The 25,433-nt window shown below is 31.5% G+C and overlaps 3 protein-coding genes across 4 annotated transcripts; 1 reads left to right on the top strand and 2 right to left on the bottom strand.

Annotated features, from left to right (window-relative positions):
• Positions 1-447: 447 nt before the first annotated feature.
• Positions 448-3,760, bottom strand: LOC118048085 (guanine nucleotide-binding protein subunit gamma 3). 2 transcript variants are annotated; one of them, XM_035057625.2, is made up of 5 exons: positions 2,606-3,760; positions 1,548-1,600; positions 1,395-1,439; positions 1,242-1,283; positions 448-890 (listed from the first exon to the last, which is right to left on the bottom strand). In XM_035057625.2, exons 1-5 carry the CDS (start codon positions 2,753-2,755, stop codon positions 539-541), a joined length of 642 nt encoding a protein of 213 aa, XP_034913516.1. In that variant the 5' UTR covers positions 2,756-3,760; the 3' UTR covers positions 448-538. The 2 variants fall into 2 exon arrangements, with proteins under 2 accessions (XP_034913516.1, XP_034913514.1); XM_035057623.2 differs by having other exon boundaries at positions 1,242-1,286; positions 2,606-3,758.
• Positions 3,761-18,299: 14,539 nt separating this feature from the next.
• On the top strand, positions 18,300-20,205 carry LOC118048086 (protein LURP-one-related 6). The gene is made up of 3 exons (XM_035057626.2): positions 18,300-18,623; positions 18,961-19,206; positions 19,897-20,205. The coding sequence occupies exons 1-3, from the start codon at positions 18,381-18,383 to the stop codon at positions 20,038-20,040; spliced, it is 633 nt and encodes a 210-aa protein (XP_034913517.1). The 5' UTR covers positions 18,300-18,380; the 3' UTR covers positions 20,041-20,205.
• Positions 20,206-23,868: 3,663 nt separating this feature from the next.
• LOC118048087 (copper transporter 5) lies at positions 23,869-24,644 on the bottom strand. The gene has a single exon (XM_073409739.1). The coding sequence runs from the start codon at positions 24,469-24,471 to the stop codon at positions 24,046-24,048; it is 426 nt and encodes a 141-aa protein (XP_073265840.1). The 5' UTR covers positions 24,472-24,644; the 3' UTR covers positions 23,869-24,045.
• Positions 24,645-25,433: the final 789 nt, after the last annotated feature.

Genomic DNA, 25,433 nt, shown 5'->3' with positions numbered 1-25,433 from the left:
TTCGCATCAATAATTAGCGAGTAGTAGGTCCAGTGATTTTGAATTATGCGTGTATCGATAATAATCACCAAGTCTCTTTTTCAACTCAAAGATTAACAAGTTCTTGAACAAGGGCTGTGTTGGAGGTGAAAAGGGAGCATATCCCTTGACACATAGCAGCAAGCTTGAGCAAACAAACAACAAACCTCTGACTGTGATAAGACCACAAATACGAGAACATCAGTCTTGTACGAGTATAGCCAAACCAGTTCAGGCCCGGCAAAAAATCCAATCAGTGTCTAGATTACTATAACTATTATTTGTGGTTTTAAGTTTCCCCCGGGGCTTGTTTGTCAAGCGTGGTGGCGCAGCCTAATAGATAATTTTGAATGGACAGCTCCTTGGCATGGATGGAACTTTTCTTAACTGGATTGTAGACCTAGCCAAGGCCAGTTCAAGAAACCAAAAAATAAAAAAGTTCCCACCATTGATACTATATGGAGAAATAGAATGGCTTGTTGTAGATAAAAGCTTCCTTAAAATACTGCGCACTGAGATGCTAGAAGAATAAACAACATGGATTACAGCAAGCCTTTTTACAGTTGCAACAAAGGGGGGGTACCTTTGGGCATTTGGGACAAGAGCATGTCCACCTGCAACATGAGCAATCTGGGCATGAAGGCAATTGACAAGTGCAGCAGCAGCAGTTCCTGTTGCATGAGATCTTTCTACAGCAATGGGATCTAGGAAGAGGACAGCAGCAGCAGCATCGCCACTTTAGAGTTGGGCAGCTGATGCAGGAACAGCAGTTACGTGGATTACACTCACAGCAGCTCGGACATTCTAGATGAAGAGAGCATCCCGAAGAACAGCAGCAACAGATCCATGATAGGTTAAAACAGCGTATACCACTGCAAACGACAAAGGAAATCGCGTTATTTGTGAAAGAGTCAGGTCATGCAGGGAAGAGAAACTTGTTGGTCATTTCTGTAACAAAAATGGATTGGAGGCCCTAGGCTTGTCTTCTTAACTGCATTTTGCAGTATGCTATGATGGCATAACTAAACATGCCACTAAGTTCATAACAGAACGTTAAACACATTAATTACAAGAGCTAAAGTCGTGTGAATTCTCAAAATAAAGAGTTTTATGGAACTTCAAGAACCAAAAGAATCCAGAATGAATATTTTGCAAACACCAATTACTGGGATTGAATAGAGTTCTATACAGAAACATAAGAAAAATGGACGAGGAAACAGTACCATAGCCACTTCCAGAATAGACAAGACCTTCGTTTCTTCCGACTTCTGGTTAAAATGAAAAAAAGAAGAAAGAAAATGAAAAGAGAGATACATAAGGCTATTATTCCTCTTCAAAACCAGAAAGCAAAGTTTAACAGATGATACTGTTCCTACGTAGGAATCAAAGGATCTGAGTTTGCCACAACAAAGTCAGTGACCCTGCAAAAATATATTCCAATTAGCTGATAATTGAACAGAATCTATAACTTGTGCATATATATTTTGGAACACTTGAAGCTATGCCATGTAATTGTAAAACTGACGTACTCTTTGCAGCATCTAGATGCAGGCTGGAGGCCGTGAAGAGATTTTAGTTCCTCCTGCTCAAATTGAAATTGCCAATTCAATATTATTTCATTGTATAAAAGAGAGAATAAAAGATTATCAGAGAAGATTTTTTTTTTCCCATCCAATTAATCAATCTTCACACAAACTTCATGAAATAAGTTGGCTGGTAGGGAGCAGCTACAGATATTAATGACTGCTTATCTTCTACCATATAACAGATGATATCATCACTGAAACCTTTTATGAGGATGCCCAGTTAGACCAGGCTAAGATTCAAAACTAAAACTTTCATACATATAGCACTGTTGAAGAAAATATCTAAAACAGGAAATAACCAGCTATAATCACTTCTAAGACTAACAAAGTCCATCTTGTGGTTTGGGTTGAACCAAACAAACAGGTACTAAATACACAACTCAGTCTGATAGGTTGGCAGTGCAAATAGTCAGCAGAACACAGAACGTCCAAAGCTACTGGATGAACAGTCAATATAATTCAAGAAGGAAAATTGATTCCAGTTTCAGGTTTCGCAAAGCCAGCAACAATGACAAATCTTTTTTTTTTTTAATTACTGAACAATAATAACCCATCAACAATTTCCGTAAGATGCCATCAAAAGATATCAGTCAGCTAGGTCCTAGTGCATCTGGGATAAAACAACCAACCAAAAAATACCAATTTTGATCCTTCTGCTACCTGCAGTAGTAGGTTCTTTACTATGTTTAAATTGAGTGTTCGCAACTAGAAGGATCGTACCTCCAAAAATTCCACTCACACTATAAGCTAACAATACAGAGGAAGTTTCAGCCTAATTTTCCATTGTTGATGAGAATTTCTTGTACTACAGCAGACCAATAAAACGCTTGTTAAGCTTGTTTCAACTTCCCTTTCTAGTTTCTCCTCTATTTGATTGGTATGATATTATCACTTCAACTTCTCATATCCACTAAGATTTAGCATATAAGAAATTAAAGAAACCAAACCTCGACATGCCAGTTAGGGGGAGAACACAGAATGATAGCAAATTTAAAGCCCACCTCTAAGAAACCAATCTCTCTCTCAAGCATCTGCACTTTAGCCATTTCCCTTCGCTTTCCATACAAATCCGGATACTCCGGCGGTGACTTTGGACAAGGCGGCGGCAATGATGGTACAGAGGAAGAGCCACCCGTCGTAGCAGGAGCCATGACTCCTTGTAACCTCTTGTTTTAACACTTAAATCTCAAGAAACTAGCAACTAAATAGAAGAGGAAGAAGAATGAAGCAAGAAACGCAAAAGGAGAGAAAACAAGTATAGTACTATTGGTTAACGAGCAACAAAGAGACAACACCAGGTAATAGTATAGCACGGGTAAATGGAGACATAGCAAGGGACAAACAAGAAGAGGGCAAGCAATCGTAGGTGTGAATGCAGTAAGAGTACTAGCAAGAGAGAAAAAAAAGAAAGAAAGCTGAGTGGAAAGGGAGGGAAGAGAGACAGAGACAGAGCTAGGTAGGCAGTAATTACGTAACCTGACAGGGATAATTACAATACCCAGAAAAGAAAAGAAGCGGGCAAGCAAGATACTGTAACAATTTAATAAGAGCAGAGTTGGTACACGAGAGTGGATGAATGTGTGTACGTGTGTATAATAGTTGCACCATATAGATTGATAGATTGAGAGCGATTTATTACTTTCACAGAGAGACTGTGCGTGTGAGAGGGAGATCTATGCGTCTTTATTTATCTCTGATGGTGATCTTCTGAAGACACTAGCTTTATGCATGGTAATAATGGTAAAGTCGGCCGTGGAAAAGCCTGCAAACAAGTCTGTGTACGATCCCATCTTGGCCCGCCTACTTCACCCTCCAGTAACTAGCTACTAAGTGCTTTGATCCTTTCTCTCTTTTTTCATAACAAGTAAAAAATTACAGCTACTTCTGTGTTTGCTCTTCTTTTACTTTCACTACGCCTGTATTGTATCTCTCCGTGTGTACTAAGAGATAAATAAGTAATAAAACAAAGTCTTTCTTCTCTCTCGTGCGTCTGTATTTTTTTTTTTTTGGTTGGTCTGAGAGAGTGTCGCTGGAAGTGGAGGTGGATGTGCAGAGGGAGAGGCGAAAAGCACGATGTGTAGTTCAGTGCCTGAGATGACACGTGATGGCTGCGTAGGAGAGATAAAAGGGTTTTCCAGGAGAGCAAGTAGCATCATCGTTTTGTGTAATGGGTGGAGGAGGGAAGGGCGGTCTGCGATTTTATCTACGAATCAATCCCCAATCTATACAATCCAGTCTCCAATCTTTAAATTCTTTCGAATTTGTCCCCAAGACTTCATCAGCTTCATCTATTTGTAGGTTTACATTACCGGAAAATCAATAAATTGCTAAACCGAATAAAAAATCTAAAAAGAATATATTACAAGAAACATTGTAAGTCTTACAATCATGCAATTGGTATGGGAGTTATTACTTAGCTTCACCAATTTAATGGCTTGTAGTTATTTATGATTTATAATTTGATTTTTTTTTTTTTGTGAAATAGCATCATCGACAAAAACTTCCAATAGAATGGAATTCATAAAAACCACTTCTTTAAATAATATTATATGACTACGAAAAGAGTATATTTTGCACTTTTTTGAAATTTTATTTAAGGGGTGTTTGGAAACACGGTGTAAATCATGTTTTTTTTAAAATAAATTTGCTTAAAATGAAAAAAAATATTATATTTTTAAATTGTTTTAATGTGCTGATGTTAAAATAATTTTTAAAAAATAAAAAAAACTTTATTTTAATATATTTTTAAACGAAAAGCACTTTGAACCGTCACTAATACTACAATTTCAAACAAGTCCTTAATCTCATATATATATTTGATTAATTAATTCTTTTTTATAATTTAGAAAAATAATTAAGAATTGTTTATTCTGATACTTAAGACATAAATAAAATTAATTACATAACATGGACACTAAACATTACTTATATACAAGAGAATCAAATAATATTTTAAGTGAAATTGTAGCAAGGAACTTGTGGATAAATTAGTGGTAATGAATTATCTTTATAAGAAAAACTCAATATGAGGAAAGCAAAGCTGAGTTCAACTCAAGAAAACAAAAAAGTATAGCATGTAATTCATAAAAATGGGTTTAAATGTCTTCAATTTTATGGTAATGAAACAGACGGGGATGAACTTGTGAGGACCAAAAGATGGTAAAGGGAGAAATTAGCAAGATTGTGAAGGTGAGGGATCGATCCGTTAGTAGGCATATATTCTGGGGACTGATTAGCAGTTCGCAATTTTCCAAGCATGAACCAGCTCTGATTTTGAGACGAGGAAAAAGGAATAATCACCATGAGGGTAAATCCGCCGATATGGAGGGAGCGTCTGCCTATTGAAGTTACCTTTTTCAAAAGAAATGAGGAGATGGGATGTTCCTTTTCTTTGAAGGAAGCAAGCACTCAACGAACAAGACAAACTGAGGTAACAGAGATTTGGTTATTTTTTTATGTATTTTTCATTTATATATTAATTTTTATACTAATATATTAAATTAATTCAAAATATAGAGCTTTGATATATATATATATATATATATATATATATATGATAATGAGAGCAGGAGGACACTTCTGTTATCTGTTCACTTATGTTTGATTTTGGTTTTCGCAGTCTCGTTATTTTCAAACAACAGTCTTATTTAATTTTCCCATGTTACGGTCTGCCCTTAAATTGGGCGAAGGATCACAGTAAATTCAATTTTAAAAGTTTCAAGGAGTGAGTTTATATAGATTTGTTTTTTATATCTCATCAAACTATTTATTTATTTTTATTTATTTAAAATACCGTTTTAATACTATGTTAGAATCTTAATCATCAAATAACCATTTTTCTTTTCTAATTAAATAAAAAAAAATATAAAATAATATTGAGTTTTACACGTATTAAGGTTTATGTTGAGTTACATCAATAAAGTTTATATAAAATTAATTTTGAAACCACTGTTAAATTAAGATAATTAGATGAATTACACTTTTTTTAATGCAATCAAGAGAGTACTTAATCTCTTTTAGTTTGTTTCTATTTTCTAATATATATATATATATATATATATATATATATATATATGATTATTTAAAAATTCTAACTTACTTACTAATTATGACACTATTTATATTTTTATGCTAGAATATAATGATCTAATTTAACACAACTTAGAATATGTTAGGATTGATATTTTCTAGTTGATTTTTCTTTTGGAATAGCTTTTCTATTATTTATGTTCAGAATCTCTCTTTAATTTTACATAAAAGAGAGCTGTGTGGTGTGTTTGTTTCTAAAAGAAACTAGCAATTTAAAGCCATTGGAATACCCTTAACGGCTAACACGGTTGATTGGTTCAAATAACCATATCATTCAGTTAACTGGTTCCTGTAAAATTCTTAAGTATTCATTATGAATGAATAATGGTCGATCGGTTCACTTAGTATTCCAAATGATCAACCAATTTAGCTTAAAAACCAGTTTTGATAGTGTCAAACTTAGAGAAACTTGAATTGATTAAATGTATATCAATCATATTTGTGCATGTAATGTGAAGTGTGTGAAATTATTTTAGTTTGCTATCAACTAAGATATAAAGATTTATCAATAAGCATTAAGGTGAATCCTTAAAAACTAAGTTTTCGCTTGCTTTGCATTTTAAACTTGTTAATGCATTGCTTCATTTAATTCCTTATGCTTGTTAATGTAATTTTTTTATAGACATGTTCAAACTTAATCTCATCCAAACATGTCATTAGTCTATTTTTATTTAATTATTATTATCAAAATACATAAAATATTAAAATGTGACCTAAAGGTTAAAAATTACCCCTAACTCATATATATCCCTGAACTCTATTTCTTCAAATTTATTTCTTAACTATTATAAATTCATTATCAAAAATCCTAGACCAACACTTTTCTCTAGCCTCCATATATCTAAATACTGTTTCACAATCTTTCTAGGATATTATTTTAATTTGACTAAATCTACAAACACAAACTCTGGTTTGATCCTAGAAAATGCGCCTGAAATATAGTCTTCATGTTATTTCAGTTTTGGATAGAATTTGATGGTGGATTTATATATAAAGTGAATGTGCTTCCCATTAATGAATTTGAAAACAATCTTAACTTTAGAAATTCAAAATCATCAGCTTCTTTACATTGGTAGATGAACCAAGCTATGTGTTATAGAGAAGACTAGTGTATTAGCCCACGCTCCGCAACAAGTCAATAATATTTTTTTTAAAAAAAATATTTTTAACACAGTTGAGTTTGTCGTCCATTTTCAAATTCAATAACCTTGGGTTTGACGATACTATTAGACTTAAGTACTTAAGTAACTTGGGTCTAGGATGCCATACCCAAATTACTTGGATCTGACGCCCCTACCAGACCAGTTCCTAAGGTATCAAACTCAAGTGTGACCTTATTACTATTTTTTTTTTCAATAGCAATAATATTTTTTTCACATTCATTAATAATTATATAAATAACATTAACAATAATGCAAAGAATAATAATAATAAAAATAAAAATAACTTTTTAATTTTACCCTTTAAATCAGGTTTATGGTTTTTCCCTATAGCAATATTTTTTTTTCAAATTTATTCATAAATATATGAATAATATTAAGAATAATAAAAAATAATAATATTTACAATATTAAACAGGTCTGACCTAGCTTTTATAGTTTTTGATAAATTACCTATACCCCTCCATCTACCTTGTCATTTGCTTTATATAGTCGAGTGGTATCAACTTTCAGTAAACTCTATATCCCGTAAAATTTGATGGTATAGCAGGTAGTATCCCATATGTGTTCTTGCTTTAATGTCATTTACTATGAAGGAAAAATAACAAAAGAGTTGGAAGAAGTCCTTTTGTTTCTACTAAATACTATCACAAAAAATTTGTTGTTATGATTTCTAGTAATAGTATGAATGAAGAAGATATAGCTTTCCCAAAACAACCAAATGATAATTGGCGTTTACTTTGTCTTCTCTTTTCCTCTTGTTTGCTCACGGTTTGGTTGCTACAAGACCATTGGTATATCATTAGCATGAAGATTTGTGTTTAAGTCACTTTTTTTTTTTTTTTTTACAGGTTTGGGCAAAAGGAAACAACGAGTCTTGGGTGGATTTGGGTTTGTAGCGTGTGTGGGCTTGCCTTGGTCTTCATTGGGTTTGTATGGCCTGGGCTGTGTATGATGGGTTACTGACATATGGGTCACAGCCTTGGCAGTTGGGCTGTGCTTGCATGTGGGCTAGGGTTTTGGACTTTATGTATAACGGGATGGGCTTAGGTTTTTCCTTTGTCTAATAAGCTTGGGTTAGTTTGTTTTGGGCTATATTCATAGGTTTGATGGGTTTGAGTTAAGTATACTCATGTTGAAGAAAATTAAAAAGTCGAAAAGAAAATATTTTGTGAGCATTATAGCCAAGCCTTTTAAAAAATTATTTTTTCATATTCTTATCATTACAATTTTTTTCTTACAAAGAATAATTTTTTTACATATTTGTTGGCATTTAATAAAATACTTGTCTTAGTATAAAAATTTAAAGTTCAATATAACACTAGAGTTAAAAGCATTGAGATACCATATGTTAAATAAACCTCATCAAAATTCCTTCCATGATTGGCAAATTTATAGAGATAACTTGAGTTGTGATCTATATTGACTAATTTAAAGTTGTCATTTCACCAAGTAATTGAGAGCGGCAAAATCAGTCGAATCATAGAGTGATTAGACTTTAAATCTTAATTAAAATTTAATTCATTGTTATAAACTCACCATTACACAGTGGGATAACATAACATAACATATTATTAAACAATTAAGACAACACCAACAATACATCTTATCTCAAATAGTATGCTTTAGAGGTGATATCATCATTCTTTATGGATAACTTGTCCCTTATTGAAGACTTGTTAGATATTTTAGTGATCACAATACTAGACGATGCTTTATTTTATAGATTAGATCATTTTATAAAAAAAATATATTGAAAGATTTTATTCATTTTCTTTTATTGTTATAACATTTTTTTTTTATTGTTGTAACATCGGGTAGCAACAATGAGAAAAGACTAAAATAGTTGAATTGCTTTATGAATTAATTACTTATCATAAATATTTTATTGAATTTCATAATTTGAAAAGTATTTTTATAGATAAATTTAATTTATAAATTGATCATAAAATATCTTACCCAAACAAACATATCTTTAATGAAGACATAAAATGTTAGTTTATCATTCGATAATCTCAGTTACCAATTCCAACAAAAAAAAGGAATTAGCTAATTTAGTTTTGGCAAGAAGGGAAATCAATTTTTAAAGGTCTCCATAATCTTATCGTTCATCCAAACTTAACTGGCCCTTCCGTGCGGGTCTCAATTTCAACCTGCCATTACCATTTATCCCATACCCTTCAGTTTTCTAGACTTGTTGCCTTGAGAACCACGCGCACTGGAGAAACGTGATCATGCTTCCCGATATGAAATGGGACCCACCCCGATCGTGGGATCCCCAAAACCGGGAGGGAGTGTTGTGGGTCCGACACTGAGAGTATTCCTGATCTTTTCCACAGGATTACCACACGGTTAAATTCTCTGAAGAAAAAAAGAAGAAAGTGACGTGTCAGTGGTAAGAACAGGTTAGCTGTTCAAAGTTTACGTGAGGAGGGTGGGGTAAGTTCGTTCTAGTTTTTTTTATAGTTATTTTCTTATATCTGTATATTAAAATAAACTATATATATATATATATATGGACCATAGCCGAATCTTATTACATTTATTTATTTTTGTATTTTTCTAGGACATATTCTAATACACTCATGGCTTTGATTTTAATTTGAAAAAAAAAAAAAACAAATGCATCCCAGAATCCATCAGACAGTGCACTTCTCCTAACAGACAATGGGAAGTGCTCAAGGTGCAGCAGGAAAGTAAAGCACGTGTTTACTCTTACCATGGCAAATTGTAAGCGCCGATGTTTTAAAATGTTTTAAAAAAGAATTAAATTTTTTATTTTCTTCTTTATTTTAAATTTTATATATATATATATATATATATATATATATATATATATAGTATGTGCTCCTAATGTCCAATGGCGGTGTTCTAAATTTATAGGACACAACCAGGGAAGAATTTAGTGCAAGGAGACAAATTTAGTGCTTGTTTAGTAATTTAGTTGTCGCGAGGTTTACTTGCAGCCATATATAATGCTATTTGGTTAAAAAAAAATGTTTTTTTATTAGTAGGACCCATCAAAAACTCAACTATGCCATAGGTTGTGTAGAAACAACAAAATGTTAGCTTCTCGTGAGGGAGGAACCACAACAGTGAAGGAGGAACCTCCACTATTTAGTGAATAGTGGAGCCATACTCTACTGTCGCACTGTCCACTATTCACTAAAATGAACAATTTTTTTTTCTTATTTCAAAATGCCAGTGCGAGTGAATTAATTCACTTGTATTGTTCACGTGAAAAGTTTAATTTTTTTTTCCTGAAAAACCAGTATAGTTAATTGATTTCACTCGCACTGTTCATGTGAATGTGAACAATATTTTTTTTTTAAAATTAGTTTAAGGTGAATTAAATTTACTCATACTATAATTTCAATTTTATTCCTGGTAATATTTTACCTAATTTTACTACATGCTCAAAAAATCATGGAAACTGTAGCTCTTGTCAAATGAATTTTGTACGTAATGAAATTATATATATTTTTTAAATTGTGTTTTAATCAAAAAATTAGTATTTAATAACACTACATAAATTAGAAGGATATTGCAAGATGACGTAGTATTTGTGAAATTTGATCGCAATTCCAATTATGTTCTTGCCGGGTCCGACCCAATTAAAAAAATTCAGTTTTTATTTTTATTTTAATTGTGTTTTATTCGAAAGATTAGAAGGAGATCGCTTGATAACGTAACAAAAAATTCAGTTTTTGTTGTTGTACGCTTAAGAAACCATGAAAAATATAGTCCTTGTTGAATAGATTTTGTATGTGATGACATTGCATATAGTTTAATGGAATAATTAAAAATATTTGATATCAATATTATTTATTTCATGATGTAATAACAGTAGTTAAATCTACAATATTTAAATTAAAAATCACACATATATATATATATTAATTATTTTATAACCTCAATTTGAAAAATATTTTTTTAACCAAACACAATAAACTAATTTTTATTCAACCTCAATTTCAACTATAGTTTTAACCAAACATATATTTTTCTAAACCAACCTCAACTAAAAATATTTTTTATAAAATATATTTTTTTAAAAATCACAATCGCAACAACAACCTCAATAGTTGGTGACAGATTTAAAAGCGTTTCTTTTAAGTTTAAGATGAAAATAAAAATAAAAAAAATAATTTATAAAATGTATTTAAGCTATTTTAATATAAAAATCAAATACACACACGTACCCACACACAATATTTGTGTTGATTAATGAAAAGTATTTTATAATTAATTTTAAAAACTTAATTTATTTATTAAGAAATATTTTTAATTCATGAGATTTCATAAAATATCATCTAACCATTTCAACAATTCGCATGACCATTTTACCACCACCTCTTTCTCTATTATTGTTATTATCTCACTACCATCTGGACAACAACTATCATCTTTTCCTCTACCTCCTTCATCTGTTTTGTAACAATAATTATCACAATCTCACTCATCATTATTAAAAAAATATTTTCCTTGCAAGAAAATATTTTTGAAGCTAAATATTGAGAAATATTATGCATATAAAATATTTTATACGTACATAACAAACATATCATAAACCAACCATACCGAAATTAAAAGCGAAATAGAGACCATGTTTCTCTTATATAAAAATTTAAAAACTCACAAGATTTGAGTATCAAAAGTTTAATACTATCTGTTTTTAGAAGAGTATTTAACACGAGATAAGGCTACAAGAGTGGGCGAAATTGATAAGGAAAAATAGCCTCTAATTTTCTCTACAAAACTGGATTGATTAGGCTTCCTTGTATAGCGAAAATGCTGGTATTGTTAGAGTAATGTTGTGCACTATTGAATATTGTGTGGTCGTTTTCAATATATATTTTTTAGAATTCTTGTTTAAGAGTTAATATATAGCATATTATAATGAAAATTAGATAAAACAAATATAGATATAATATGATAGTACTGAAAAAGTGTAGGAAAGACAACTTGATGATATAAAAAATAGTAGTTGATATTATTTATAAATTTTTTTTATCATATTTATTTTCAACTTAATATTATTTTATGTATTACCAAAGGTAGATAGTTTTAATGAAAAAAAAAAATCCTTTTTTTTTTATCATATCTATTTTTATTAAAAAAATGTTTTTACATGATTTTGTTTAATTTTGATTTGTTCATTCTTACCATTTGAATTACAATGAGATATTTTATAAATTTTAGGGATTAAATTAAAATTTATTTATCATTTCAATTACCATTCCAAAAAAATGTTATGTAAAAAAAAATAATATAAATTATATTTTAAAATTTCACGTAAGAGTTTATACTTTTAGATTAAAATGATTTTTTTGGTATAATATTAATACCTTGACAACCAAGTAATCACGAGTTTAAATATTATATTATTTTTTTTAACACTTTTATTTATTAGTTAAATAGTCATCATCTTAGTAATCTTACCCATAGTTATTAAACCCGGCCCGGCCCGGCGGGTCAACCCGGGACCCGGTCGACCCGGTGGCTGGACCGGTTCGGGTTTAATAAAAGACCGGCTGTGGCAACAGCCCGGCCAAACCCGGGCGACCCGGTGGGTCGACCCGGGACCCGGGTGACCCGGACGAGACCCGGACAAGACCCGGGTTTTTTTTTTTTTTTTTAAATATGGGATAAAAAAAATTGGTTTAAATATTTCAACTTAAAATGATAACATAGTATCTTTTCAAAGTGGGGTTTAAAGCCCTTTCATATATATACTCTATGTTTACATGAAAAAATCATGTTTTTTCAATGTGGGATTTGAAACCCATTAGTATATATACTCTATGTTCCCAAGGAAAAAATCATGTTTTTTCAATGTGGGATAAAAAACCTTTTGGTTTAAATACTTCAACTTAAAGGGATAACATAGTATCTTTTCAATGTGGGATTTGAAGCCCTTTCATATATATACTCTATGTTCCTATGAAAAAAGTTATGATTTTTCAATGTGGGATTTGAAACCCATTAGTATATATACTCTATGTTCCCAAGGAAAAAATCATGTTTTTTCAATGTGGGATAAAAAACCTTTTGGTTTAAATACTTCCACTTCAAGGGATAACATAGTATCTTTTCAAAGTGGGGTTTAAAGCCCTTTCATATATATACTCTATGTTTACATGAAAAAAATCATGTTTTTTCAATGTGGGATTTGAAACCTATTGGTATATATCTTCTATGTTCCCATGAAAAAAGTTATGTTTTTTCAATGTGGGATAAAAAACATAGAGTATATATATGAAAGGGCTTCAAATCCCACATTGAAAAGATAATATGTTATCCTTTTAAGTTGAAGTATTTAAACCAAAAGGTTTTTTATCCCACATTGAAAAAACATGATTTTTCCTTGGGAACATAGAGTATATATACCAATGGGTTTCAAATCCCACATTGAAAAAACATGATTTTTTTCATGTAAACATAGAGTATATATATGAAAGGGCTTTAAACCCCACTTTGAAAAGATACTATGTTATCTCTTTAAGTTGAAGTATTTAAACCAAAAGGTTTTTTATCCCACATTGAAAAAACATGATTTTTTCCTTGGGAACATAGAGTATATATACTAATGGGTTTCAAATCCCACATTGAAAAAACATGATTTTTTCATGTAAACATAGAGTATATATATATGAAAGGGCTTTAAACCCCACTTTGAAAAGATACTATGTTATCATTTTAAGTTGAAATATTTAAACCAATTTTTTTATCCCATATTTTACATGGATTTTTCATATAAAATATTAATTTTTTTTAATCAACCCGGATAATCCGGGTTGACCCGGGTTGACCCGGGTTGACCCATGAAACCCGAGACCCGGCCCCTTGGCCGGGTCAACCTCCGGGCCGGGTTTAATAACTATGATCTTACCCAGCTCACTTTACATAATCATAGATAAGAAACTTACGTATAGAGATATAAAATTAATGGACACCAATTTTATGCATTACGTGCTATCCCATCAAAACACAACTATTGATGATCAACCAATTATTTCGAAGATACATCCCTCATATTTTGTCTTCCTTGTTTCCTCTTCCTCTTCCCTTTTTTTCTTTTCTTTTCTTTTCTTTTCTCATTAAAATTTATATAAATGGTGAGAAATTAGGTTTCTCTCGTTTTTCTGAATTCAAATATTGAAACCCATATATCAAAAAATTATTAATTTCTTTTAAATATAGCTTTTTGATGTGAAGATATGTTCTTAAGATCGTTGTGGTAAAAAACCAAAATAGAATTATATTATATATATATATATATATATATATATATATCTGTGTCTCTCTGTGTGTGTGTGTGTGTGGCTATTCCTATTGTCTTATATAATTTTTAAGTTTGAGCAGAAAAACGCGAAAGATACATCACGGACGCCATCTCTTAAATATTATTAAAAACTTAACACAGAAATACATCCACATGGCTCTCCAACATCATTTCTTTCAAGCATCAACGTTTAATTTTTCAATTTTTGATATACATGCAACACATGTGGTAAGAAATCTAATTTTCTAAAATATGCTTGAACTAGCAATAATTAAATAAAAGTGTAAAAAATAAAATAAAATTTCAAGATAGAATTATTAATTTATTTTGATAGCTTAGCTGTTTTTGAGTCAAACATAAAAAATTTAATTTTAATTTCCCCTCTTAGGCTATATATATTGTCTCAATTTCATCTACAACCTTTTAATTTATTTCAATTATCACTCCTATTTTTAATTGTTGTTGAAATAAACTCCCAATCTTTAATTCAATTTTGCTCCAATTTTCCTCTCTTCGTTCATTATATCAGAAATAATAATGAAATATGTTTCTAAGGTTTTATTTCAACCTTCAAATTTATGAAGCATCTCAATAACACCCAAAAAGTAAAGAAAAAATAAATTAATTTGAATTTAACAAAAACAGAAAATCAAATGGGGAAAGGATATTGAGTTTTAATAAAGTAAATATGATAGAAATTAAAAGGGTTAGTGATGAGTTAGTATTTTTGATTTAATATTTTCATGCTTTAAAAAGGCTTAAGCCCCTAATAGGATGATAACTCAAGCAAACATGGATTTAATAAGCTACCAAACATAATATATTCGAACTTAATCACGTGCTGAGTCTAAGTGAATGTGAGTTTGATAAATTTCCAGATCCAATATACTTGGGTGTTAGTCATGATTTGAATCTAAGTAAATGTGGGTTTGATAAGCTTCCATACTCAATATATTTGGGTTCAACCATGAGTTGAGCTCAAAATATTGTGGGTCTGACAAGCTGCCAACTTTAATATACTTGGATTTAGCCATAATCTGAGCCCAAGGCATCGTGAGTTTAGCAAGGTGCCAGACCCAATATATTCAGGTTTAGTCATAAATTGAGCCCAAGGCATGATGGGTTTGGCAATCTACCAGAGCCGATATGCTTAGGTTCAGTTAGGAGTTGAGCCTAATGCATCATAAGTTTGATAAGTTTCCAGACACAATATACTTGATTTCAGCCATAAGTCGAGTCCAAGGTACAACAGGTCTAACAAACTTTCGCATGTGTCCTTTTTTGATTTAACTATAGTTGGTCCAAGTTCTATCTTAAGACTTGTTAACATGAGCTATTCATGTTAGAATAATCATCTCTCTGCATCTGCAGGTGCATAAACAATTTTTCAAAGGCCGATCACATTTCCCTCTCATTAATAAGCAGTAAGCAATATTTATCTTTCATTAATGATGTGTCAGAGATTTATTTCTCTCATTAATGTCATCAAGGCCAGATGACTCTTTAGTTCCTTCACTTCATAAAAAATTACTAGGTTTAGAGAGTATAAATACTCTCTAAACTACTCAGTTAAATTATTCATCTTTTCTACTTTACAAGCATTAATACCTTAGCCCTTATATCATTTATCACACAAAAATAAAAACAAATGTTCTTGTGCTTGAAATCTAAAGTTTTTTCTTTTATTTCTTGCAATCTGAATTTAAAATTATTGACTTTATCATTATAGGATCTCTAAATCCCACAAAAAAAGATTATTTTGCATGTACCAGAACTTTTATCATTCATTGTGTACTTTCTAAGCTACAAAGAAAAGGATATTAAGATGAATATTTGATTATCCATATCCAAATATCAAATAACCTTATTCCTAAGTGTATTGGATTTACCATAACTTCTATCATCCATTGTGTGCTTCCTAAGCTACAAAAAAAAATAAAGAAAAAAGATATTAAGATGAACATTTGATTAACCACTATTCAAATATCAAATAATCTTATTTTTAAATATATTGGAAACATCATCAATTAGGTTTTTTAAGAAATACTATTCTACCATTCTCACTTTGCACCATCATATTTTACTTTGTTAATACTAAAGTTAAATAAATTTAAATAAATTTAAGATGATGATGAACTTGTCCTATCCTTATTCTACCATTCCAAACATATGGGAATTTGACTTCTTTTTTTCCCTCCGGTTCTTGTTCAAGATTTAATTAAAGATTTTAATGAAAAACTTGATAAAATATGTAGAGAGAGAGAGAGAGAGAGAGAGAGAGAGAGGCATCAACTGTGATGGTTCACGTTGTTATTTATTTTTATTTTTTTCCATCGTAAGTTTTTTAGCTTAATCTTATTCTTGTACTATCCGAAGATCAATAGCTAGTGTTAATGAAAAAAATCGTTGTCTATCGTATTTGTTTTATTAAAAAAAAATAAATCTTTCTTTAATGTAATTTTTAAATTTTAATTCATTCATTCTTACCTTTTGAGTTATATTGAAATATTACATTAACTTTGGAGATAAAAGTGAGATTTAAATATTCTTCTATCACTATAGATTGAAATTGACGAAAATGGAGAGGGAAACGAATATCAAGGACACGGGACGTGATTAAAACAAATAAAAGATTTTATGTGAGATGAAGACAACAGGTAAAGTTGAGATTTAGCCAGCATAAAATGTTTACTTTTAGTTCGTAGGCTGGCTTTTCTGAGATAAAACTTTCACAGCATAACCCTAAATCGAGCAACATGTAACCTTTAATTTGGTCATTCAGCCAATAATTAGTAACTTTCTATGATTTAATAATCCAACTGGGGTGGTGATAGTGATTCGTGATAGATGTCCTGTCTACCTAGTTTATGGCTTTACGATCACAAAAGTAACTTAGGAAAGAACGACGAAAAAGAGGAAGACTTTGTGGTTTTAGAGATTAAATATCTATTTGTTTTTATATTTTAAAAATATTTTTAAAAATATTTAATTTTTTATATTTTTTACTTTAAATTTATATATTTTTAAATTATTTTGGTGTACTGATATTAAAAATAAATTTTTAAAAAATAAAAAAATATATTGTTATTATATATTTTAACATAAAAAATTATTTAAAAAGTAATTATAATCACACAAGCTTTAGCTGACAATTAGCATGCGGTCCTCTACAATTATTATTGGACGTAGAAGAGTCAACAATCAACCTTCCAGCTTTAGTAGGAGTGGTAATTTGCATTGTTCAACAAAATTAAAAAATTGTTGTCTAAGCAAAAGCTTCCTTCACCCAACACTTTGATCTAATTAATTTATTGCAAGAACTTATCCAAGCTATTAATAGAATAAAAACCTATTTCTCGCTACTCAATAGAAGAAGAAAAAACTCCATCGATGATCCATCGAATTCCAAAACCGTTATATCATGATAATCATGTCCTCTCATCGATCAGACGTTGCTCAGATGATACAAACCTCAAGTGGATTAATAATTTTGTTTCAATCAATATAATTAAGGTGCAGGGTTTGCCACCTTTGCTTGATTAAGCCTACGTGTCATGCTTAGCATATCCTTAATTAGCACAAAATCAAAATGCATGCATGAGTTATTGAGGTTTCCCAAACGTTAGTCCAAAACCAGTTAGTTTCAAAAAGCTAGCTAGATACCCTACTTAAGGAAATCATGTTGAAAATGGGCTTGGAGTATAGTAAGTAGAGAACAGTAAGTCTTGTGTTTGAAAAATTAATATTCGTTTTCTATTTTCCAATCTGCCAAATTTCAAAAAGCTCAGAACCCCTTTTGAAAAACTATGTGGTTGCCTTGCCATCAAAGAAAGAAAATTAGCTCTACTTGCTACAGACCTTTTTATTTTTTATTATTATTTGTTTTGCTTCGAAAATCTCAGCCATATACCCTTTGTGCAACAGAAGCTGATGCATCCCCCAGCAGCCCACGCTCTTTTGTGATTGGTTGATGAGGGGCGCGTGAGTCAACATTCCTCATCCAACAAGCAACCTCTGAAATAAAATGCATCTGCCACGCATGAATAGGCAACTTCTACGTAACACAAAGTCAAAAGCTTGCCAAACCTTTGAACGTAGCAAGAACATAAATTACGTTGTTGTTCTCTCCCTTTTCGTTTGTATAAATAGATTCTTGTGTTGCAACAAGGAACTTGAAGAAGCTCATTATTGGAGAGAATTGAAGGAGAAAGCTTCAAGAAAGACACAGGTTTAATATATAAGATGTGTATGGCTGCAGCAAGGGCAGATGCCATGCCAATCGTAAGCAAGTTATATTGTTCGTCTTCTCAGGCAGTGCTTGTAGTTAGGAAAAGGCCTCATGTGGTCAGCGGAGGGGGTTTTGTAGTCACAGATTGTAGCCAAAAGGTTGTTTTTAGGGTCGATGGATGTGGAGTTAGTGGCTCAGAAGGGGAATTAATATTACGTGACAGTAGTGGTGAAGCCTTGCTACTTATTCGTCGAAAGGTACGTAGTGTATATCCATTAATTCATCTTTATATTAGACATTAATTATATATTATTCCATTTACAAGAGCTAGCTAGCTAGGCTATCAATTCTTCTTGTTTTTGGACTGCTTCAAGACAGAAACAGCACAATATCATTCATGCACGCACCTAGAAAGCATTTTAAAGGGCCAAATCATGTGCATTTTACGTACCCAGGAATCAATGAAATGTAAACATGGATGGGAAAATGTATCCATAAAAGTTCATCATGCAATCCGATATGTAAGTTACCTTGGCTATAATTGCTCGGTGTTTTAATTTGGTTCCTTTTTTTTTTTTTTTTTTAATCCTGCAGGGAGGCATGGTTCAGGCCTTAAGCATCCATAGGAAATGGAAAGGTTACACTTTTGACTATGAAGGATCACAGAAGCTGGTTTTCAGCTTAAAGGAACCAAACTTCTCTTGTCTGCTAAGGAACAATGCAATCAGAGTTTCCACAGAGCCTAGAAGAAGCAACAAAGACTGGGACTTTGAGATCAAAGGTTATTTTCCTGATCGGTCTTGTAGCATTGTTGACTCCTTGGGCAATATTGTAGCTCAGGTACGTGATTTATATATGTTCGATCCACAATTGGCATAGAAGTTTCATGGGTAAAGGACACGTTTTGTCCGTCATCGTAATCTTAATTTTTTTTTTTTTTTTTTTTATGGTTAATTTCTTCTCTTATACATTTTTTTTTTTATATAGGTTCTTTCCTCTAACTTACAATTATGTAAAGTACAATTGTGTATTTTGCAGTGAAACGAGAATTCTAAAAAAGGTTAATTTTTTTTTTTAATATTTTGAATCGTTTTAATATACTAATTTTAAAAATAATTTTTTAAAAAATAAAAAAAATATTATTTTAATGTATTTTAACATAAAAAATATTTTAAAAATAACCGTAATCATATTTCTAAACAAACTCAATATATATATGTTTGTTTGATGGGTTATTCATTAAACTATATAATAGAAAATGACACGCTGAAAAGAGACCAGAAAAAAAGTAAAAGAAATTGAATTGTTTTTTATTTATATTATTATTATATATGTGTTAGATTCTGATAATTTAAGAAAACACTGTTCTTCCTTTTTTTTCTTATTTTTTTTGTCTAGTCTCTTTTCTCAATTTGATTGAACCGTAAGGCACAATCCTTGACGGAATCATAAGAAAAAATATTCATGAACTTTTAGAAAAGACAAAGATGCTAACCTGCATGTGAATTGTTCTTCTTCAATACCACACAGATTGGAATCAATAAGGAAGCAGACCAGTTGATGGCAAACAAGGATCTCTACCATGTAGTTGTAAGACCAGGCATTGATCAGGTTTTCACTTTCGGTGTCGTTGCAGTTCTTGATTATATCTATGGTGAATCAACAAGGTGCTGATGATCCAGAAGCTGTTCAAATGTGAAGCTATAGTTTTTGTAACGTTAAAAAAATGTCGAATTAGTAGCTTTCGTCTCCTGAAAGCTAATGCTTGCTCATCATCCCTTTTTTCTTTTTTCTTCTTCTTTTTGGTTAAATGAACTTGTAAGTAGATCTTTGCATAACTACCATGGTTACAATAAGTTTGAAAAATTTCTATTCATGGTATGATTGTAGATAATAATATAAATTATATCTTTAAATTTTATATAATTTAAGTTTTTAAGTTGAATTAGTTCTTTAACATAATTTTATAATTTTATTTAATAAGTGATCACAAATTCAAATTTTATTATTTTTATTTATTTAATAAAAATTAAACATAAAATAATATAAATATATACAAGTTTTGAGTTTAAAAAACTTTTATTTTTTTAAAAATAATATAAATTATATTTTAATTTCTCACCTACCAACTTTATTTTTTCAAATTGCATTGATTCCCTAGGATAAGCTATAAATTGCCTAAGGAAGGACGTAGGTCCGTCCATTTTCCTTTAATTTCTTCTGAAATGAATTTGCCTTCATTTCAAAGGTATCTAGCTGACATTGAATCGGTCTCCTTCATCAAGTACAGCGGGAGAAGAAGAAGCATTGGAGCTGTGCAATTGTGGCTATTTGAATTGTCTTGGCCTCAAGAGATATTTACCACCACAAGTAGTTTACTTGAGAAAATAAATAAATAAACAAACACAAGAGCAGTTATAATTGAATCTTCGGTAGTCATGCCACCCTATTTTCTAGAGAAGGATAATAGTTCCTACCCTGGCTTCACAATATAAGAAGTTATTTTTTATATATATATATATATCAAAGTAAAATTCTCAAGAAAATTTGAAGAGCCGGGCTGTTACATTTGGTATCAGATCCGACCTCACTGGTTGTTCGGTTATGCTAACAGGATCGTCGGTCTTCTTAAGGAAGGTAAATTGTCATATCTCATATTAGTGAGTGGGGGATTGATACCTGATCTTCTAGGAAAACTGTGAGAGTAATAAGATTCAAAACGGATAATATATGACAAGTTGAGCCGAGCTGTTATATCCTTGATAACACTATTGTAAGTGCTAAATATATTGCATCATCAATACAAAATGCAATATTGCATATATTTGCGAACAAGATGAAGAAATTGTTTTGTAAAATATCAAATTTTGTATTATTGTTAATGAAGCAATTGATGCAACTAATTGAGAGGAAATGATCATCATTCTAAGATATAAATCAAAATTTTGTATTATTGTATTATAAATTTATTTTATATAAAATTAATTAAAAAATATTGATAAAATCTTGATATGAACTAGACGAGCCTCTACACACCTCTGCGTGTGTAAACAATCTCCAAGTGAGCTGATGAGTTATTATGTATAGGATTCTAAACTCAAGGCCTTGTCTTCCTCGGCATAAGCTTTGGCAATGAAAGTGATGTTTGAAGCATAGAAAGATCCCTTAATCTACCGTTTGGTGAAGTCTGTATTTTGCTCCCACATGGTGACGACAATGTTTCTTTTTCAAGGCTTCTCTGTGTTTTAGGGCAGCATGTTCAAACTCCTATAAGGTCAGCTTGTTTTCTTGCATGCTATAATCCCACGTGTGAAAAACTAAGTGATGTCGCATGTTTAATTTGAATTTTCCCATGTTTTTTGTATGCCTTCGTATCATTTTCATGTGTATAAATCAGGTTTCCTCGTGGGCTTTGCGCGAGTCTGTTAAATGGGGTTCCATTAATTTTTATTTTAAAAGAAAACCTCGCGTGGCCAAGTCTGTTAAATGTTGAAAATTACCATAAGTTGCATCTTTTGCGTGCTTTATCATTGTAAAAAGACATATCTATTTTTTTAAAAAACAATATAATAACCCGACCTTGATTAATTCATTAATCAAAACAAAAATATTTTATCCCTTAATTTCAATTTTTAAGGTTAATAGACTAAAACATTAACAAAAGAAAATATATTTATTGACATAAGTTAGAAATATTAACTAAAATTATAAATATTAACCAATATTTATTAACACTAGAATCAAGATTATTAGTATTCATCAATACCATAATTAAAAGTAATTTTAGTTAAATATTCACTAACATTAAAGTCAAGAATATCAAATCTACAATACTTACTAACATTAGAGTTGAAAGTATTTTTAATTAAATGTTGACGTCAGATTTAAAAATATTATAAATAAATCATTAATAACACAATATAGCATTAATAATTTAAAACAAAATCATCTATCTCAAGTAGAACACTATAAGAGTCGACCAGCTTCTCCATCACAAACCTAAGCAAGCACCAGCTCACATTATCCATCTGCACAGTTCACAGGGTGAAGTTACATGAGCGAACAGCAGCAATGCCTAAATGAGTTGAGCAAACCTTATTATTACACATTGGGTCGGGTGGAAAGACAAGCCTCCTCGTGCAGAACCAGAACCCATAACGGAGACTGAGAGATGAGCAGTTGAGAAGTATCGGACCAGGCCAACTTTAATTGACAGTGAGAAATTAAGTAGCTGTAGTGCAAAATGATCCCGATCAATAAAAAAGTTACTCAGAAGACAAAATAAGAAGGGACACAAAAACACAAAATGGAACAATCAATTTCAGTATTAGTACCTCCACTCTAGCCATAACACAATTACCTCCACTCTAGCCATAACACAGTTCTAAGAACTTGCATCATGTCTTCGAAAGTAAAGCAGAAACTCCCCCCTGTACCACTAATAACCTCCATGGCCATCACACGCATTCTAGGCAGGAGAAAAGGAACCTACATTGTATCATCGCAAGCATACTAACCCTTTTAAATTCCAAGAGTACCATTGTTAATTAGGAAGAATATGGCAATGCAGTATACCTTCTCATGGAACTTTCCCAGGTTTATTGACACTTCAAAGCAATCTCCAAAGTCAATATGCAAGATCTTCCCGCTGCAGAAAACAAATATGAGAAAATCCCAAAAGTAACTGTTTTCTTTCCACACTTTATTTCATTCAGTATCTACTGGTAGCAATGCGCCATAATGTTACTAGGATGTCGATCACCAAGCCAAGGTTAGTTTTTGCAGTTGCTAGCACCATAGGTAGGTACCCTCCAAGTGGAAAATTAACAGTCTTTTTGCTGGGCAAACCTAACAGCAGTTCAAATTCCACTAAATTAAACCTAGCAAATTATATAGAAAAAAAGGGGTCACATACCTGGACAGAAGGGGAAATGAAGGGTTCAGGGATGATGATTTTCCACCATGCCTTTTCAAGTTTTCTAACGTCCATTCATGCAAATCAGCCTCTGCTCTCTTGTTTTTATTGATTGAGTTCGGTTCAGAATGATTTAGTTAATGGTGGTGGTCACTAGTTCATCTAGTAATTGAAGAAGGGGTGAGCGTGACTGACGAAAATTAGAGAGAGAGCCAGAGAATCTTGATCTAGGCTGTGTTTTCGAATCTCAAAATGGAAAAGAAACTGTTTGTTGGGTTGCTGGCTTAGAACTAAACAATAAAAAGAAACTCTTTTCGATTGTTAATGGAATCATTGACAATAAAATTAGCTTTGATCTGACAACTCATATCCCATAAAAAATCCAGGCGAGTAGAACAAGCCATTAATGTATTGTATTGTATTGCATAGTATACTATTTGTTGGGAATATCAACACTGGAAGGATCCCCATCTCCCTATTGAAGAAATAAAGAAAAAATAATTCCATGGCAAGCAAGGAGCAAAGGGTATGAAATCAACAAAAGAAGACAACAATTGACAAATCATTCAAACATCGATAATCAGAGGTTAAAAGTAAGCAAACGACTGAAATTCATTGACAAATGAAGCCAAAATTCTTGTTTTACAAATTCAGATCTGAAAATGAAACGCCCCAATTCAAGAACAACAAATAAGCTTACAACAACAACTATAATACAAATCGAGCTTTGAGATTTAGTGGTAAGAAAATAAAAGAAGTAGATATCAAGCACAAGCACATGGATTATCGAGAACAACAACCTCTTCATCTCCACTCCTGAACAATACATACCCAACAGTCAAACCCAAAACAATAGCCAAAAACACTCCCCCATTAAAGGACATGATAGCCAACATCAACAAATACCCGATGGCCGAGCTGATCCCAAACAACAAAGCGGTGGCGAATTTGGCTGAACTCGCGCGTCGTTTAGGGGTGAGGAGAGGGGCGTTGACACTTGGTGGCTGCTGGGGAGGGTTGGAGACAGCGATGGCCTTGAATCGGATGCGACGATCTTCCAAGTATTGGTAGAAAGCAGAGAAGAGGAAACAAGCAAGTAAAGAAAGGAGGTAACTGAACCAAGAATCTGTTTTCCAAGAATCGAAGAGGAGGGTCACTTTTATGCCCCAGTACAAGGTCATGTGCATCATTTTTCCTTTTCTTTTACGATGAGGATGATCGATTTGGAGAAAGAAGCTGCCTTGCTTCGATATTTTCTATTAGATTTTGTTAATGAATGGTAGTTGGCTGGGTGGATGTGAAATGACGCCGATGTTAGATCATAGAAAAGGGAGGAGACCTCTATGTTTTTTTTTTTTTGTCGGGACAGCCAGAATTCTTTTTCTTTTTATTGGCCTTGCCGTTTCAAAAGAAATATCGATTATTACAATTAGGCCATCGTCCTCAGGAGACCAGGACAATCTCTGATTCTGTTTTCTGTTACTAGCCATTATAAATTAATATTTAAAAAAAAAAAACATATAACCTGTTAATCTCGTTGCAGAAGTGCATATAGAGATGTGATTGCCTGCAAAATCTCCTTGCAGAAGTGCGTCTAGAGATGCCATTCATTTGTTGCCTAACTCTTCAACGAATAGACGTAAAAACAAATAGATTATAATTTTATGTGATGTAATTTAATTGATTAGATTTTAAATTTATTTTTTAAAAATTATTAGTTTGAGTTTTATAAATTACAGAATTATTAAAAATTTATATAGTTATTATCTTTAAGGTTTATAGAATTAGTTGACATATACACAAGTTGGTTCAAATATCTATATTAATAATAATAATAGTAATAATAAAAAACAAATAGATGATGTGTTGAACAACATAACAGGAAGTGAAAAAAAAAAAAAAAACCCACAAAGGACTGTAAAAATGAGAAACTTGAAATCAATGAATTGATCTATTAGTAGCTGTGAAAATAATTAGTAATGGACCTGCCAAAAGCAAATGTACCTAGAAAAGAATAGCAATTAGAAGAAACCTAACAGCCTTGTACAGCAATTATCCAAAAACAAAAATAATCCTCCAGCGATGGCGATTTTATTGTGTCCCAAGACAAGGATTATTATTAATTATAATAGTGTAATTATTATTTTATTAT

The sequence above is a fragment of the Populus alba genome, chromosome 6, assembly GCF_005239225.2.
Source record: "Populus alba chromosome 6, ASM523922v2, whole genome shotgun sequence".
Lineage (NCBI taxonomy): Eukaryota > Viridiplantae > Streptophyta > Magnoliopsida > Malpighiales > Salicaceae > Populus > Populus alba.
This window is presented reverse-complemented; position numbering and strand designations above follow the sequence as displayed.

Excerpts from the sequence above, each read along its gene's own strand:
- LOC118048087 (XM_073409739.1), bottom strand. The coding sequence starts at position 24,471 with ATGATGCACATGACCTTGTACTGGGGCATAAAAGTGACCCTCCTCTTC.
- LOC118048086 (XM_035057626.2), top strand. The coding sequence starts at position 18,381 with ATGTGTATGGCTGCAGCAAGGGCAGATGCCATGCCAATCGTAAGCAAG. Across the intron at positions 18,624-18,960 it reads TGCTACTTATTCGTCGAAAG|GGAGGCATGGTTCAGGCCTT; the intron begins GTACGTAGTGTA and ends TTAATCCTGCAG. Across the intron at positions 19,207-19,896 it reads TGGGCAATATTGTAGCTCAG|ATTGGAATCAATAAGGAAGC; the intron begins GTACGTGATTTA and ends AATACCACACAG.
- LOC118048085 (XM_035057623.2), bottom strand. The coding sequence starts at position 2,755 with ATGGCTCCTGCTACGACGGGTGGCTCTTCCTCTGTACCATCATTGCCG. Across the intron at positions 1,601-2,605 it reads GAGAGATTGGTTTCTTAGAG|GAGGAACTAAAATCTCTTCA; the intron begins GTGGGCTTTAAA and ends CAATTTGAGCAG. Across the intron at positions 891-1,241 it reads CTATTCTGGAAGTGGCTATG|TGGTATACGCTGTTTTAACC; the intron begins GTACTGTTTCCT and ends TGTCGTTTGCAG.